This window comes from Oncorhynchus keta, chromosome 19 (genome assembly GCF_023373465.1).
Source record: "Oncorhynchus keta strain PuntledgeMale-10-30-2019 chromosome 19, Oket_V2, whole genome shotgun sequence".
Taxonomy (NCBI): Eukaryota; Metazoa; Chordata; class Actinopteri; order Salmoniformes; family Salmonidae; genus Oncorhynchus; species Oncorhynchus keta.
Genome location: NC_068439.1, coordinates 58,286,141 through 58,303,114, shown reverse-complemented (window position 1 = coordinate 58,303,114; position 16,974 = coordinate 58,286,141). Strand labels below are relative to the sequence as shown.

The 16,974-nt window shown below is 43.1% G+C and overlaps 1 protein-coding gene across 1 annotated transcript in view; it reads left to right on the top strand.

Moving 5' to 3' along the window:
• The window catches only part of ppp1r13bb (protein phosphatase 1, regulatory subunit 13Bb), a 73,270-nt gene extending 64,384 nt beyond the window's left edge, over positions 1 to 8,886 (top strand). The window contains 2 exon segments of the mRNA XM_035794017.2: positions 5,813 to 6,012; positions 6,215 to 8,886. Of these exon segments, the coding sequence (XP_035649910.2) occupies positions 5,813 to 6,012; positions 6,215 to 6,256 (242 nt within the window). The 3' untranslated portion in view covers positions 6,257 to 8,886.
• The last annotated feature ends 8,088 nt before the right edge of the window (positions 8,887 to 16,974 follow it).

Genomic DNA, 16,974 nt, shown 5'->3' with positions numbered 1-16,974 from the left:
CCATCACTAACCTCGATTTGGATGAAGAGTTCTACTTCAATGAGTCGGTGGCGCAGGACATAATGCTTACCCCAAACCAGGCTCTAATTACCGAGACTCTGAGAAGAAAGAGACAGCGTAAGTGAGGCGGAAATGCGGGCACCCTGATAAAACTACACTGAACAAAAATATAAACGCAGTACGTAAAGTGTTGGTCCCATGTTTCTTGAGCTGAAATAAAAGATCCCAGAAATGTTCCATACACACAAAGCGCATTTCTCTCAAATTTTGGGCGCAAATTTGTTTACATCTCTGTTAGTGAGCTTTTCTCCTTTGCAAAGATAATCCATGGCATATAAAGAAGCTGATTAAAGAGCATGATCATTACACAGGTGCATCTTGTGCTGGGGACAATAAAAGGCCACTCTAAAATGTGCAATTTTGTTACACAACACAATGCCACAGATGTCTCAAGTTGAGGGAGCGTGCAATTGTCATGCTGACTGCAGGAATGTCCACCAGAACTGTTGCCAGAGAATTGAATGTTAATTTCTCTACCATAAGCCACCACATACATGTATGGTGTCTTGTGGGCTAGTAGATTGCAGATGTCAGTGTTGTGAACAGAGTGCCCCGTGGTGGCAGTGGGGCTATGGTATGGGCAGGCATAAGTTACGGACAATGTAGAAAATTGCATTTTATCGATGGCAATTTGAATGCACAGATGTCATGGCGAGATCCTGAGGCCCATTTTCGTGGCATTCATCTGCCGCCATCACCTCATGTTTCACCATAATATTGCACTGCCCCATGTCGCAAGGATCTGTACACATTTCCTGGAAGCTGAAGATGTCCCAGTTCTTGCATATTCGCCAGAGATGTCACGCATTGAGCATGTTTGGGATGCTCTCGTTCGACATGTACGACATCGTGTTCCAGTTCCCGACAATATCCAGCAACTTCGCACAGTCATAGAAAAGGTGTGGGACAACATTCCACAGGCCACAATCAACAGCCTGATCACCTCTATGCTGTAGAATCCCCTCCCTTTTTTAAATACAGTGGGGGGCTCATCTTTTTAAGCAGGAGAACTTGCACAATTGCTGGCTGACTAAATACTTTTTTGCCCCACTGTATATACCTGTATATATTTTTTTATCTGTGACCAACAGATGCGTATCTGTATTCCCAGTAATGCGAAATCAATACATTAGAGCCCAATGAATTTATTTCAATTGACTGATTTCCCTTTATGAACTTTAACTCAGTAAAATATTTGAAATGGTTGCATATTGTTTTTTTGTTCAGTATATGTCGGCGAGTGAATAAACCACCTCTACCCTCCATTCTATTGGCGAACGTATAATCTCAAGAACAAAGTGGACAAGATCCTTTCGAGACTATCCTATCAATAGGACCTGAAGAGCTGTAATATCCTACGTTTCTTGGAGTTGTGGCTGAACAAGGACACGCCCCCAGGTGGTGAAGATAGGAAACATCTCGACTTCGTTGACCCACTACACTGGGACCCCACAAGGATGCGTGCTCAGCCCCCTCTTGTACTCCATGTTCACCCACGACTGCGTGGCCATGCACGCTTCCAACTCAATCATCAAGTTTGCAGACGACACAACAGTAGTGGGCTTGATTACCAACAACGATGAGACAGCCTACAGGAAGGAGGTGAGGACACTTGAGTGTGGTGTCAGGAAAACAACTGCTCACTCAACATCAGCAAAACAAAGGAGATGATCATGGACTTCAAGATACAGCAGAGGGAGCACCCCCCTATCCACATCGAAGGGACAGCAGTGGAGAACGTACACATCGCAGACAAACTGAAATGGTCCACCCACACAGACAGTGTGGTGAAGAAGGCACAACAGCGCCTCTTCAACCTCAGGAGGCTGAAGAAATTTGGCTTGTCACCCAAAACCCTGACAAATCTTTTTAGATGTACAATCGAGAGCATCCTGTTGGGCTGTATGACAGCCTGGTACGGCAACTGCACTGTCCTCAACCGCAAGGCTCTCCAGAGGGTGGTGCGGTCTGCACAACGCATCACCAGGGGCAAACTACCTGCCCTCCATGGCACCTATAGCACCCGATGTCACAGGAAGGCCAAAAAGATCATTAAGGACATCAACCACCCGAGCCCCTGCCTGTTCACAACGCAACCATCCAGAAGGCAAAGTCAGTACAGGTGCATTAAAGCTGGGACCGAGAGACTGAAAAACAGCTTCTATATCAAGGCCATCAGACTGCTAAAGAGCAATCACCAACTCAGAGAGGCTGCTGCCTAAATTGAGACCAAATCACTGGCCACTTAAATGGATCACTAGTCACTTTATACAATTCCACTCTAATAATGTTTACATATCTTACGTTACTCATATCACATGTATATTCTGTATTTTATACCATCCTATTGCACCTTGCCTATGCTGCTTGGCCATCGCTCATCCATATACTTATATGTACATATTCTCATTCACCCCTTTAGATTTGTGTGTATTAGGTAGTTGGGGAATTGTTAGATTACTTGTTAGATATTACTGCGACGTCGGAACTAGAAGCACAAGCATTTCTCTACACTCGCATTAACATCTGCTAACCCTGTGTATGTGACAAATAAAATTTGATTTGATAATATACATTTAGCTGTTTTTTCTATGTATCGACAGAACAGCAGCTTCGGGTAAACTCGAGGGGGGGAGGTGTGTGTTTTTGTTAACAGTTGGTGCGTGATCTCTAATATAATGAAAGTCTCAAGGTTCTGCTCGCCTGAGTTAGAATACTTCATCATAAACTATAGACGGTACTATTTACCAAGAGTTTTAATCTACGTTTTCCATAGCGGTCTATTTACCACCACAAATCAATGCTGACATGAAAACGACACTCAGCGAGCTGTATAGGGCCATAAGCAAACAAGAAAATGCTTATTCAGAGGCGCTGCTCCTAATGGCCGGTGATTTTAACTGAAATTCATCTCACCTAATTTCTACCAGCATGTCACCTGTGCAACTAGAGACTAAAACACTCTTGATCGCCTTTACTCCACACACAGAAACGCATACAAAGCTCTCTCGCCCACCATTTGGCAAATCTGACTATAACGCTATTCTCTTGATTTCCTGCTTACAAGCAAAGACCAGGGAGGTTTTCCAATGCCTCGCAAAGAATGGCACCTGTTGGTAGATTTTTCTTTTTAAAGCAGACATTGAATATCCCTTTGAGCATGGTGAAGTTATTAATGGCACTTTGGAAGTCACTGACTGGTTATAATAAAGCATGTTTCTGGTTTATTCATCAAACTAGCTTACAGAGCAGTTATAGCTAAGTATCCAGCTAACTTTGTAGCCATGGATTGTGCAACTTCTGTTGTTTAGCTAAGTAGCTAGCTGGTTGATGTTTTCTTTTTGTAACCAGAGCAGATGAAAGCAACATTCACCTCCACAAATGTTGTTTACATTGATTACCATACTGAATGAAACAGTTAAGGGCAGCCATAACTTTTTCACTTAATTTAACAGGGAAATTCACCTTAAGAAGTTTTGCGCAACTTACTTAAAGTTAAAGAAACTATAGGGCAAAATATAAGAGAAAAATTAAAAGGTATTTTATGCAACCGGGCCCAGGACCCTGAACAGCTTCAACCCCCAAGCTATAAGACTGCTAAATAGTTAGTCCGGCAGCTATTTGGTTAACTATTTAACGACCTGCGGGATCGTCTGAGGGGGGCTGCTGAGTATTTCTGGCTGTAATAAAGCCCCTTTATGTGGAAAAACTCATTCTGATTGGCTGGGCCTGGATCCCCAGTAGGAGGGCCTGGCTCCCAAGTGGGTGGGCCTCAGTGGCGATCAGTGCCGTCTCAGATGAGGAAGGACAATTTTGAGCATGGCCTTATGTCTATTACATCATATTGGATGACTGTCATTCATATTCCATTCACCCAGTTAAATGTAACAACGATAGGTTTAGGCTACTACATGATACTCCATTTTTTCCCAAACCCATCATGTGGTTGCTACAACCTAGCCTATGAATGAAAGTTTACAACGTAGTTGCAGAGGTCGAGAGACACATTTGATGTGACAGACTGTGCCACATGGAGAGACAGTGACATTCAATACGGTCTTGCACACTCTTGCCTACATCTAGCTGATATTGGGTGTAATCATTAGCAAACGAGAGTTTCTATTGGACAAATCCCCGTTTTTCCGTTTGCTTCTGTATCAGAAACGTTTTAATAGAATAGCCAGAATGAATACACCCCTGATCACGCATAAACACAGTTCAGTTTCATAGCAGCCACATTGTATTCCTTCTCGCATCTACGTTATGCGCTCTCCTCCTTTCACCTCTTCCCTTCACTAGTAGATTTCAAAACGCAAAACGTCAGCTGTATGTGGGGGGGGGAAAAACTTTCCAAGCCAAACCGCTATACACAGCCTACATCGTTGTCACCATATTAGCTAAAATAACGTCAGTCAGCATAGCTAATAGAACTAATGCCTTAGGAAACCCGCTAAGTTATGCAGTAACGTTAGTATACAGTCAGTAAGCAGTTACACCGGTGGGCAACGTGGCAATAAATTTGTAAAACCAAAAGCTTACCTTAACTTGGAAGAGTTCCAGTGTTGGATAGTCATAGCCAGCTAGCTAACATTACTCAAACAGATGCTGTGTGTTTCAGTAGGCTAAACTAGCAGGCCGTATTTGCTAGCTAACTTAAAGTGAGAAAATATAATCTCTTTCTCTTGCTTCTCCTTTTACGAAGAAATGAAATTGTTCAAAACTGTTCAACTAATGTCTTTCTCTGAGTAAACTACTCACCACATTTTATGCACTACAGTGCTAGCTAGCGGTAGCTTATGCTTTCAGTACTAGATTAATTTTCTGATCCTTTGATTGGGTGGACTACGTGTCAGTTCATGCTGCAAGAGCTCTGATAGGTTTGAGGATGTCCTCTGCAAGTTGTCATAATTGCTGTGTAAGACTATGGAAGTGGGTGAGAACAATGAGCCTCTTACGTTTTGTATTGAAGTCAATGTACTCTGAGGAGGATAGAATGTAGCTGTCCTCCAGAGTGCTGTTAAGGCTACTGTGGACCTTTTGCAAAATAGTGTGTTATAATGAATTATTTGGTGATGTGATTATATTTTGTATAGTTTTATCTAAACATTTTTTTTATGAAATTCACTGAAGATGGTCCTCCCCTAGGCTAAAATGAAGGCAGTTCAACAATTTTAAAAACATTACAATACATTATTTCCTGCACTGTGTTATTTACACACTTGTCACATTTATTGTCTTAGTATGCCTCCATTTTTTTGTTTCCTTAACAGAAAAATGTATCTCTGCATTTTCAGCAGTTCTTACTATTGCCACTAGAGGGCGATCAGCAGATGTGTTTGCCACTTCGCTAACCGGTCTCACCTGTTAGCCACCAATGCGTCTATTAAAAAATGTAAATAAAAGTTTCCTTGGCAGACAATTTTTTTCTCCTCTTTGACTGTTAATTTTTGGCAGATTTGTTGGTGTCTTTTCCCAAAGCTAATAGCTGAGGTCTAGCAGTTTCTTTCTGCCAATAAAAACAGATTGCAATTTTTTCAAGTCATTACGGAATTATTTAATGTAACAAATCAAACATTAAACCTTGTAAACAATTCAGGGTAATTCATGGTAACCTCGTGAACAATTAATTTAGATCTGCCGTTTATTTGAAGCAGTTAATTAGATGACCGTTGCCTGGTTATTAAGAGACAGGCAGTGTTTAACTGAAGTTTTACGGTAAGGATAACTATAGTACCTGTGTGTGTTCTACCAGGTGTCCAGGAAAAGCTGGGCGTGATGAACAAGGGGGCGGTGTATGCGCTGTGGGAGTACGAGGCCCAGAGCCCAGATGAGCTTTCTTTCGGCGAGGGCGACGCCATTACCATCCTGCGGCGGCAAGACGACAGTGAGACCGAGTGGTGGTGGGGCCGCCTGGACCACAGGGAGGGTTATGTACCCCGCAACCTGCTGGGGGTGAGGCCTGTCAAACGCACACATTCTCACACACACCTGTTGGGATGATGCCTGCTCACTGCTTACCCCTGGGCCCATGCGTTGTTCCCAGTTTTCAACTCCATTGTGACTGTGTTTGGCAGTACTGGCCCTCTCTGATGTATAACCAATCTTTGTCTCTCTACCGCTCTCGCTCTCTCTCTACCTTTTCTCTTCCTTGCAGCTCTACCCCAGGATAAAACCTCGTCAGCGCTCCCTGGCTTAGCCCCTCTGCCTCTTCCTTGGGTGAAAAACTGGACTATACAGGCAGGTGTGGCCGAAGACTGGCGGAGTGGGGAGGCCTGGTGCTCCCCTACTGCCACAGTTTCCCCCTCCTCCCTGTAACCCTGGCTATGGGACACCGGACAGTGTTCAACACTGACACACACACACACACACACACACACACACACACAGACCCCAGAAAAGACAGGATCCCTCTGCTACCCCTTTTCGGTCGACCAAACCCCACTCTGCTCTCTCACTATCTCCTTTCAGCTTTATTTAAATCTGTGTGTGTGTGTGTGTGAGAGAGAAAAGCTGGTGCACAAGGCTCAGTGGAGAATCGAGCACTAACCAGTAGTGTTTTTTTTGGACACCGCTCAGTTATACAGCGGACAGGACATTCACCCCTAGTGCTTACCTCTGACGGTTGATGATGTGTGTGTGTGTTTGGAGAGGGTAATGTGTGCGTGTGTTTTGTGGTTTCTGTGTGTGTGTGAATAGTTTAGAGGGCCTTGTGTGTTTGGAAAGTGTGTGGGTTTAAGGACTAGAGAGAGGGTGCTTGTATGTGTACAATAGGTGTGTGTGACATGTGGATGGTGTATGTGTACCAGTGTTAATTTAGTCAATAACTATGACAAAATAATAGTCTAGCTATTTTTCCTGACGAAAACTAATGATGATGGCGAGATGCCATGAAAAAACAATAACTAACAATTTAGTTTTCTTTTTAGTTGACGAAAACGTGACTAATGAACGTGTGACTAATGAACATTCAATTTGACATGAAGCTCCCTTTAGTCTGTTTTGTCCAATCATAAGCATGCATGCCTTTGCAGAATATTGAATGCAATCCTCTCATTGGCTAAATTAACGTCTTTCAGTTGCAGGGTTTGATTGAGCTGATCTGCCCGGCTCTCCCTCACAGCTCCCGGCGGTCACTTCAGTCACTTGTGTATCTTTTGAACTGATGCTCAGGACACTTCAAATCTAACTAACCTAAACTAGAAACAATGTAGGCTATTTTTGCTTTGATCAGATCAGAAACGATTTTCCCATGTGTGCTACTATTCATCTGTGTTGCTGCTCTCGTGGCCCACTAATACGAGTGCAGTTTTTTAAATTGAAAATATTAATGCCATTTGCTTAATATTAGGAGTACAGTAATATTTCTGGCATTGTTGGACTTCTCAGATTCTCCCCCTTCAAGGGAGTCAATGTTATTTATCCCCATCCCAAGTTTATGATGGGAGAAAGAGCTGAATACCTAAATTGTTTCATCTGTAGTCAAGGCTTTATAGCCTGTATGGTAAATCATGGCTGGATTTGGTTACAATCTGCCAGCTATATGAGGTGATAACCTTGTCCAACTAGGCCTACTATCCGAATGTGCACATGATGACTGAAAGGTTATGTATGATGAGGAGTTTAACAGGTCAAGAATTTGTGTTTGCTGTGAAGAGGGGTGACAGTTTGAGGTCTGTACAATGGTGTGCCAGATATTCTGAATGTTATGTACAATCATAACAGGGATTTTGAATTTCCCTCTATCGATATGAAGATATATCAATTCTGTAGGTCGCTTGCTAAGTAGCTTCCAAATAAGCTGGAATTTTAACTGTCCTAACTTTTCCATCATAGCTTCTTTCCCTTCTCAAATGATAGGGATTATTTAGGGATTTGACACTGCCCTTCCGCATGACAAAACAAAAAGGCCTTATTTTTATTTATTTATGGAAAATAACCTATTTCTCAACATATATTCCTGGATTTTAGTCCCAGGTAAAGCACTCTTCGTTAGTAAAGTGTATTGGATTATTGAAATTTCCCAAACAAGATAAAACTTTTTTAATCTTCTCACGGAATGAAGCACTCATCCCCTAATTTTCTTGCGCCGTCAGGGCCATGCTATCATAACATACCCTTTTTAACTATTTACAATTTGTCACATTAAGTGCCCTGCTTTAGTCATAGAAGTTATCAGCAAAAACACACTTTATTTTACAAAAAAGCTTCACTCAACTTGTCAGCTCCTCCAAAGAGATGTGTCCAACCGTTGCCAATATAGATTGAGATTTGAGATAGAAAGTGGCGTATGTGATGAACAGGGATGCAGTGTCCTATGCGTTTGCTTTCGTCGAGTGAAGGAACTCTCCTTCGGGCAAACGTGTGTGTGTGTGTGTGTGTGTGTGTGTGAGAGAGAGATACATCAGGCCTCACTCACCATAGAGCCATGATCAGGGGGGTCCTCACCACTTCACTTCAGGCGCGTGTGAAAGTGTTATAATTGAGCACTTGATCAAACCCACGCTCTTACAAATCCGATGGGTGTGGCCATTCAAGCAGAATGACATTTACATAACACTAAAGTATTCTTTTGTTGTATTACCCCTACTTTCCCTGCCTGACCTTGTTTCCAGTTCTGTGAGATGAGATGAGATTTGTACCTTGCCCGGCAAGGCCGGAAAAAAGCTTTACCCTAATAATCTCTGTAAATACTGAGATGAGTATGTTTGACTGTCTGCTGTATGAAGACTCATTGACTCGTGGGGGTTCTGTAAGCGTTAAGGATGCAGTACTTACACATCCTGTTCTGTAAATGTGCACAATAAAAACAATTCCCCGCATGACAAATGGTGTAGTCAGTTTCCTTTTTTTGTCTTCCCATGGTTTGCTTGCAAATAGCACTTTTGCAAGGGCTGAACTCAATCCACTGCATCCGCCTATGTCGCCCTTCCCATCTGCGGTGGAAAGTGGCAGAGTTACAGCTTTCCAGAAAATATAAAAACATAATGTAAAGTATTAGTCCCATGTGCTGAAATAAAATATCCCATACATTTTCCATATGCACAAAAAGCTTATTTCCCTCGAATTGTGCAGATATTTGTTTACATCCCTGTTGAACATTTCTCCTTCGCCAAGATAATCCATCCACCTAACAGGTGTGGCATATCAAGAATCTGATTAAACGGCACGATCATTACACAGGTGCACCTTGTGCTGGGGACAATAAAAGGTCACTATAATGTGAAGTTTTGTCACACAACAAAATATCAGATGTCTCAAGTTGAGGGAGCGTGCAATTGACATGCTGAATGCAGGAATGTCCACCAGAGCTATTGCCAGAGAATGTAATGATAATTTATCCACCATAAGCTGCCTCCTATGTCATTTTAGAGAATTTGACAATCCGTCCGAACGGCCTCACAACCGCAGACCACGTGCATGGCGTTGTGTGGGTTAGCGGTTTGCTTATGTCAACATTGTGAACAGAGTGCCCCGTGGTGGTGGTAGGGTTATGGTATGGGCAGGCATACAGTACTGACAACAAACACAATAGCATTGCACTGCCCCCATGTTGCAAGGATCTGTACACAATTCCTGGGAGCTAAAGATGTCAGTTCTTCCGTTGGCTGGCATAGTCACTAGACATGTCACCCATTGAGCACGGCCGGAGAGGTTCACAAAAAACAAGTTTAATGAAAACTCTGACAAGGGCATTCCCTTTCAGTCCATATATACTGCTACACAAACAAGTCAAAAGCATGATTTACATTATTCGTTATTAATGTTGGTTCATGCATGTGACTGAATTGATACCTTATGAGGTTTCTTCTCTCAAAGCTGGGACCTTGAAACTGAGATACTCCTTTTGGTTCACAGAGCAATGTTCTGGGCGTACTGCCAATTTGTCTGAGGTGGTCACCGTCACCTGCACGAACCAAGATCGAGAGGAGATGCTGTGTACAATTCAAGGTTCTCTCTTCAGACAATGAAATGTTCCCTCAAACTCTCAAGACTTTCTGTGCTTGCGAGGAGTGTTTGGCTGTGCCAATAACTTACCTTTTTAGAACCCATTCCCTTGTCACTTCCGCAAAGATTTTCCAAACCCATAATCTGTTCTACCCCAGCTACCATAAAGAATAACTGGACCTATTGTAAACAGCATTGGTAGTAATTGCATCGCTTTAGATTATGTCCCTGTTACTCTACTGAACATTTTTCGTTGTAAATTTAGCCCATTTGATGACCACACAGAGGCCAAATTATCCCTATGCGTTCTCCCAACTCTGTCCACTTTCAGGAGTGTTTTGATGTTGCTCACTAGTCAGTAAAAAAAGTCTGCACAGCCACGCTTACCCCGGAATGAGCGGGCACAGAGGGCTCAGGCAACACTGAACAGTCCCTCACCCAATGGTCAAAAGTGCCACATTGACGACAATGTTCGGTATCTTTTTGCTGGTGCAAGTTTTTGCTGTTAGATTTACCTCTGCTTGCTTTTATTTTCCTTACTCCTGAAACTATTACCGGTGCTTGAGGTATGGATAACCGCGACTACACGCACCGCATGGTTAGTGGAATTAGATTCCACTCTCAATGCGACTTGAACTACCTCTGTGTCACACCCTGATCAGTTTCACCTGTCCTCGTTATTGTCTCGAACCCCTCCAGGTGTCGCTTGTTATCCCTGGTGTATAGATCCCTGTATTTCCTGTCTCTCTCTCCCAGTTCGTCTTGTATGTTCCAAGTCAACCAGCGTGTTTTTCCTGTGCGCCTGCCTTTTCTATTCTCTTTTACTAGTCCTCCTGGTTTTGACCCTTGCCTGTTTTCTGGACTCTGTACCCGCCTGCTTGACCATTCTGCCTGCCCTGACCTCGAGCCTGCCTGCCACACTGTACCGCCTGGACTCTGAACTGGTTTTGGACCTTTTGCCTGTCCACGACCATTCTCTTGCCTACCCCTTTTGGATGTAATAAATATCAAAGACTCAAACCATCTGCCTGCATCTGGGTCTTGCCTTGTGCCTTTATACTCTTTCCCTGTGGAGTGTTGGTCCACCACCCCTGCAATAGCCATTTTGACGGTGGGTTTCAACCCTGCCCCCCAAGCGGAGGTAATAATTTCCCTATCTTCATTAAAATGATCTGCTAGTGCCAGATTAGTGCACGATACATCTTCCATCCTATCACGTACTCACCTACCCAGTCCCTTTGATGCTGGGTACATCAACTCATTTTGGTTCTATAGGTTTTGTTTTTCTGTTGATAGAAGGCTGACATCAAAACGCAGGTTTGTATTGAGCTTTTGATTTATTTTTTTGTGTCAACTCACACTAGCATCTGTGGTGGAATTATTGTAATCAAAAATAGAGACTTTTACATTTCTTCAAAACAATCAAACTTTATTATTTAATAACTGCAGTAATGGTGCTGGTCGGTTATCACCCCTGGAGGTGATCACCGAGAACCCAATGAGCAGATTTGAGCCACAGCATTTTATAGCATCCATCCTCCTGGATGTATATGACAAACGACAGATGTATGGAATGAGTCACAAGGTTAAGATTTGTATGAAAGATTCTTATAATTCACAGCAGACAGTATATCATTGCGAGAGATCAGGGTCTGGCCCTGGAGTCCTCTCTCCCTCGTACCATATAAAACAAACATTAAATCATGCTCTGGAATGCGGTATCCCCAAAGACATCGTAAATCTCCTGCCAGTGTTATCTCCCAGGGGAACACTTTCAGTTCATACAAACACAATGGAGTTATAAGAACCCTCTAATCTAAAACAACCATTTGATGCAATAAAAGTATAACAATCTTGCTCTCACACATCTCTGAGTTCTTCATTAGATTGAAATTTTCCATCAGCAGGGAAGTGCTGACCAATCTTATCCAATTTGCAAATGTTTTCCTATATTCGAGCCAAATTGGTGTAATGCTCATGCGCCTCTTTCAGCTCCTCTATTGCTTTGTTAAACTTTTCTTCCTCCAGCCCTCCTTTACAGGGTGGATCAGGGCTGCCAGTCTCCATTTCAATAGTTACTATTCCGACGCTGTCCATGGTCTTTAGATTTCCTCACCTATGGTTCTAATACATGCCAATATTAACTTTTTTTTTAGGTAGTGATACCCACTTCCCGGAGAAAGGTTACTTAATAATTTGGTCACGGGACCTGACACCTTGTATTAGAAACAATACTGAAGCGTCTGCCAATTTACTACTGGAGAATATTGGTGACCTAATGTCTTATACCAGTTTTATGCCTCTAATTCAACACACGTTACCAAAATTATTCACAGTTGTCTTCCTATTTCCACGTAATCTGTCACGGTTCCCCGCCCCAATAGGAAATAAACCAACGTCTCTCCTTATCGCTACTGCTAATACACACATCACTTCCAAACAATGTTCTTGTAAGAACCAACGCTGGAGATGAGATGCAGGTATGGGGAGTCAACATTTAATAAGGCACAGACATTAAACAGGACAGGAACAGCGTCAGCACCCGGTAACATAACGACATACGAACATTAATCCTGAAGCAGGGAACAAAGTTTGGGAACAGACAGATATAGGGGAGGTAATGACACAGGTAATTGAGTCCAGGTGAGTCCCAATAATTGCTGATGAGCATGACGGGGGAAGGCAGGTGTGCGTAATGCTGGGAAGCCTGGCGCTGGGAGGGCGAGCAGGAGCAGGCTTGACAGTTCTAATATCCTTTCAGTTTTCCAACCATGGATGAGGCTCTACTCCAGAACTTCTATCGCCATCCATTTTCCCCACTCACTGACAAGGTTTAATCTGAAAGCACAGATATTCTCGGATATCTTCTATTCTCCACCGGATGCATTTCATTCCTTTGTCCTTCTACATGGACTACTTCTCTACAACCTACCCTACTAGAACACAAGCATTACAATTGATCCATTAACACACACACACACACACTCTATGACCTCATTGCCACCCCCCCTTTACAGGTCTAGCAGGGAACCAACCCACTCGGGTTGTGCCTCCTAGGATTTAACCTCCACAGGGACCAGTCTGATCAGGCTTACTTTCCAGGACTCACCCAATGTTACAATACAATGGGAGTACTGAATAAGCTCAGGCTAGGTCTGTATCCTACAATTTGTATTCAGTCTACGACTCTCTCTATCTTGTTTTTGGTGCCAGCTTCTGTTTCACTGATTCGGACTCTCCAGTTCGACTGTAAATTGTGGTGAATCCTGCCGACAATGCAACTGTTAGGTTCTGGACACAGAGTAAAAACTCATCTCGCTTCATCTGTTGACCTCAGGCTGAATTCCTCGCTCCTCCCTAAATTCACGGCTGTCCAAACTTATCAGTGACTGAAACCAGATTGGTTTCCTATGCCTCTCTCCTTAGAAGGCTTGATATCCAACAATAACATGTTTGACAGAATGTAAACTTGCATTTCCATGAGCCACATTCCTACGCACCCTTCATTGACCCCAGCCTATACCTAACTTATACATGTAAAGTAATCAATAAGACATGGTAACATGAATAAGTATATTTTCAGCTAGAATCCAGTGGGGGAAAGCCCCTAGGAATAGAACCCGCAGTGTTGAATGTGCAAGACCAGTAAGCACCAAAGCAGTTTTTTGAGATTCACAGTCACTTCCTCCAAGAAACTTGCCCAGACTTGGTATATTCTCAGTTATCAATTACGCAGTTCTACAAAACTTAAAACACATTTCTCTACATTATGCTCCAGGTTGCAAAGTCTACCTGACACAATGTCTGTTTAAGTCATGGGTTCAAGTCCCATCCCTGTCAATACTTTTCAATGTGTCTTCATGGAGGAGATCCACCCTACCTTTTAAACTTTTTTTTAGGCTCCAATCGAAATAACTACCTTGCAATTAGACCAAGACACAGCAAACTTTCAAGAACATTGGTTCTACGTAATCCATTTTATTCCAGTGTCAATCCAAAAGTATTTGGATATCTAATCAACATGGTGAAACTTTGTCGGGCACGGTGGCACGTGTCTGTAAGCGTCTGGGAGACGTAGGCTGAAGGGCTGCTTGAGCTCGGTGCTGCAGTGCGCTATGTTGAATAGGGGTCCTTCACACGGCCAACATGATGAGTTCCAGGGAGCAGTAGGTCACCAGGTCGTCTGATGGGTGAACCAACCCAGGCTGGTAAAAGAGCAGGTTAAACACTGTGTTGGAAGGTGTGGGGACAGCCCCTGTGAATAGTACCTGCAGTGTTCCCTGTGCAAGACAGCAGAATGCAGCCTTTAACAGGCCAGTGAGCACTTAAGCATTTATTACCTTTGAAGTTTTTCGAGATTCACTGTCACTGTGGGTGTTACGTCCTCCTCTGCCTTGGAGGCGGGTGTCAAGATTCACAGCATCGTTAGAGATCGTAACCTGTCCATCCAGAAGTTCCTGAGGGAAGAGATGCCTGACATTCTATACTTCACAAAAATATAAACGCGACATACAACAATTTCAACGTTTTTGATTGACCCAGCCAATCATTTTTATTTTTTATTTAACCTTTATTTAACTAGGCAAGTCAGTTAAGACCATTCTTATTTACAATGACAGCCTACCCTGGCCAAACCCGGATGACGCCCAGCCAATTGTGCAAGATTTTGTTTAAATGGGATTTTCTCCATAACGGGCTTTTTTACAGACAGAAATAATCCTCAGCAACCCCCCCAAAAAATAAATGCAACATTCACCAATTTCAAAGATTTTACTGAGTTACAGTTCATAAGGAAATCAGTCAATTGAAATAAATGATTTAAATCTTCATCTATGTTGAACATGAACATTTGCCCAGTGAACTGCAGATGAAGACCCTGTTGAGGACGACAAGCACGCAGATGAGACGGTTTCTGACAGTTTGTGCAGAAATTATTCAGTTGTGCAAACCCACAGTTCCAGCCAAAGTCTGGGTGGCTGGTCTCAGATAATCCCGCAGGTGAAGAAACTGGATGTGGAGGGCCTGGGCTGGCGTGGATACACGTGGTCTGCGGTTGTGAGGCCGGTTGGACATACTGCAAAATTCCCTAAAAAGAAGTTGGAGGTGGCTTATGGTAGAGAAATGAACATTAAATTCTCTGGCAACAGCTCCAGTAGACATTCCTGCAGTCAGCTTGCGAATGACACGCTCCCTCAAAATCTGTGGCATTGTGTTGTGTGACAAAACCTAACATCTTAGAGTGGCCTTTATTTTCCCCAGGACAAGATGCACCTGTGTAATGATCATGCTCTTTAATCAGCTTCTTTATATGCCATGGATTATCTTTGCAAAGGAGAAAAGCTCACTAACAGAGATGTAAACAAATATGCACCCAAAATTGGAGAGAAGTAAGCTTTTGTGTGTATGGAACATTTCTGGGATCTTTTATTTCAGCTCATAAAACATGGTACCAACACTTTATATTTTGTCTTTATATTTTTTTGTTCAGTGTCTGATTCTACAATACATGGCATGTTGCTAAAGGTGTGTAGTTAGTTGGTAATGTTGTCTTCACATTTTAGTAATTGTTTTGATATTCTCCAGTTTTGTACAATATGTTATTTGTACATTTTCCCAATGTCATGTCATCTTATTAGGGGATTGAAATAAAATAGATGCCCTGGCTAAATCAAGGACCTTCAAGCATGTTGGACTCTGGAGGAGGAGTATAGTGAACCACTTGTACTGGGTAGCCTCAATCTCAATCCCAACCTGCCAGTTGGTCAGCACATGCCCGGAGCACACGTCCTGGTAATCCGTCTGGCCCCACAGCCTTGTGTATGTTGACCTGTTTAAAGGTCTTACTCACGTCGGCTATGGAGAGCGTGATCACACAGTCGTCCGGAACAGCTGATGCTCTCATACATGCCTCAATGTTGCTTGCTTCGAAGCGAGCATAGAAGTGATTTAGCTTGTCTGGTAGGCTCGTGTCACTGGGCAGTTCGCAGCTGTGCTTCTCTTTGTAGTCTGTAATAGTTTGCAAGCCCTGCCACATAAGACGAGCGTCGGAGCCAGTGTTGTATGATTGTCTTAGTCCTGTATTGACGCTTTGCATGTTTGATGGTTCGTCGTAGGGCATAGCAGGATTTCTTGTAAGCTTCCGGGTTAGAGTCCCGGAAGATGACAACACCACCCCAACGGGTGTTGCTGTGCAGCTTCAATGTTGCTTCAGCTTATTCTTCTTACGCTTGGTGAGGTAGATTGCTGCAATAACTTGATGACCCTTCACATACCTAACCATTTCCTTGGCTCTCTTGTAGAGTGTATCCATTATTTTCAGTGCCATGATGTCCTTGAGAAGCGGACTCAATGCATGAGCAGCACAGCCAATGGGTGTGATGTGAGGGTAGGACCCCTCCACTTTAGGCCAAGCAGCCTTAATGTTCGCAGCATTGTTTGTCACCAGTGCTGTCACGTGTGCTCCCTCTTCGGCCTCTAGGTCACCAGGCTGCTCGTTATGGTGCACACCTGTCACCATCATTACGCGCATCAGCGAATTATGACAATCACCTGGACTCCATCACCTCCTTGATTACCTTCCCTATATATATCACTGCCTTTGGTTCCTTCCCCAGGCGTCATTGTTTCTGTTTCAGTTTCCTGTCTGTGCGTTGTTCGTGTTTCTTGTTTGTTCATTTGTTTATTAAATGATGCATTGAACTTGCTTCCCGACTCCCAGCGCAAACGTTGCAAGTGCAAATACCTTCTGTGGTCCAACATATGATTTGGCACAGTATTTGCAAATGTACACAGCTTTTCCTTCTACATTAGCTGCAGTGAAATGTCTCCACACATCAGATCGTGCCCGTGGCATTTTCCTGTGAAGATTAGAAAGAAATGTGTAAAAAAACAAATACAATTCCATGTACAGATAAATAGTTATCCGTTAGATTAAACAACTCCTTTGTAAGATAAATGTTTTAAAATTAA